The 1,700-nt window shown below is 30.3% G+C and overlaps 1 protein-coding gene across 1 annotated transcript; it reads left to right on the top strand.

Moving 5' to 3' along the window:
• Window positions 1-20: 20 nt before the first annotated feature.
• LOC108748682 lies at window positions 21-1,325 on the top strand (the record flags this gene model as incomplete). The annotated part of the gene is made up of 2 exons (XM_018486998.1): window positions 21-193; window positions 1,000-1,325. Coding segments are annotated over exons 1-2 (331 nt in total), but the record flags the coding sequence as incomplete, so codon positions are not given.
• Window positions 1,326-1,700: the final 375 nt, after the last annotated feature.

Here is a 1,700-nt window from a genome sequence, read left to right as displayed (position 1 = left end):
ATATATATAAATACATTATACAGGAAGACGAGTTTGAGGATGATGAAGATGACGAGGAAACGATTGCAACTTTTGTCACTGCGGCGGGACAACAGTTGGCTCTCTATGCCGTGGAAGATTCAGACGAGATATTTGCTGTCGCCGTTTACAATGAGTCCGACGAACCTCCGACTAACTTCCAGTTTCTTATGAAGTAAGTCAATGAGAAAAATAAATTCACCCAATTTCAGTTAAAAACTTTGGTATTTAAAATCTGTAGGCAAGCGGTTTACCTCCATTTTTAGTTCACTAACCGATCAATCAATGTTCTAGTGACTAAAAATGATAAAATAGTGATTTAATTCGATTCCTCATATTATTCTACGGAAAAACATCTATATACACTTTATTTTTTTGTGTGGTCGTTGAATAGGTATAAAAAATTTTTTGTTTAAAAAATCTAAATTTTGAATAAAAATTCCGAAAAAAATTCTGTAAGATTAATTGGATCAAAATGGATATTTTTTATCTGTGAGACTTTTTGTTTAAATCAATAGTTTTTGAAATAAAAAATGTCTAAACTTGAAAAATAACTACTTTTATAATTTTTTTTCTCAGAAACTAGTCATCCAATAAGTATGAACAAAAAACGAAGCCGCATCTGTGGCCTTATATAATAAAATTTTCACTGTCAGTAACAGTACAGATCAAAATAAAATAAAATTCTTGTTTTAGTTTAAGATTGGAACGAATATTTTCGTTTTTTATTCATACTGGTCGAGGAATCGAATTATTTTCAGCCAGTAAAACGTTGATCGGTTAGTGCACTTTTTAAGCGATTTTTTGGGGGTAAATCGCTCATCTACTAATCTTCTTCATCTACTAATCTAAGACTGAAAAATTTTTTCAACACAGAAAAAAATGATTTCAATTAGGTGATGATTAAATTGTAATCTCTTTATCTTTTTACTTGGTTTTATATGTAGATTACCAGGACTACAATTATGGCTGTAATTACAGATCAGACGTGGAACGTTTAATAGGCGAAGGTGCCGTTCGAACGGTGAAAAAACCGTCGCAGATGAAAAAACGAGTGTTTACTGCCAAACCACCGATGCTTTGTCGTAAGGAAGAAGCGAACGAGAAGACTTCTATCTGCGATGCATCAGTCAACAGTGAAAAGAATATTGCGCAAGAGGACGGTAGCAGAATAGTACATAATTATGAAACTTACCAAAACTGTAGCGACAAGATTAATTTAGAGTCTAGTGATAGTGTTCACACAGTTGTCGACGAACAACCGGATATTACGTATCTCATGATGAACGACAGTTTTGTCAATATCGGTATGTATATAAATGTGAATGTAAAATGATAGTAGGTTTCTTTAATAAAACGAAATGTATGTGATGATCGTCGCAATCAGGCGTCATCAATGTAAAAGTAATAAAATTAATTGTTCTGAATTTTTTATACATAATTTATTCTGTAAAATTTCAATCTGCTTGAAGAAAGTATTGTTCATGTATAATGAAGCTATCGGTAATTTGAAGTGACAATTCTAATTTTATCTAATAAATATCATTTGAGTAAATACAAATATAAGCAATTAATGCATAACATGATAACTTACGGAGATAATATTTGTTCTCTTTACATAATATATAAGAAATTTATATTTTTATTTAAAATATAAAGTAAAATTTTTTTATAAAAATTAT

Source organism: Trachymyrmex septentrionalis, unplaced genomic scaffold (assembly GCF_001594115.1).
Source record: "Trachymyrmex septentrionalis isolate Tsep2-gDNA-1 unplaced genomic scaffold, Tsep1.0 C3633266, whole genome shotgun sequence".
NCBI classification, from domain to species: Eukaryota; Metazoa; Arthropoda; class Insecta; order Hymenoptera; family Formicidae; genus Trachymyrmex; species Trachymyrmex septentrionalis.
This window is presented reverse-complemented; position numbering and strand designations above follow the sequence as displayed.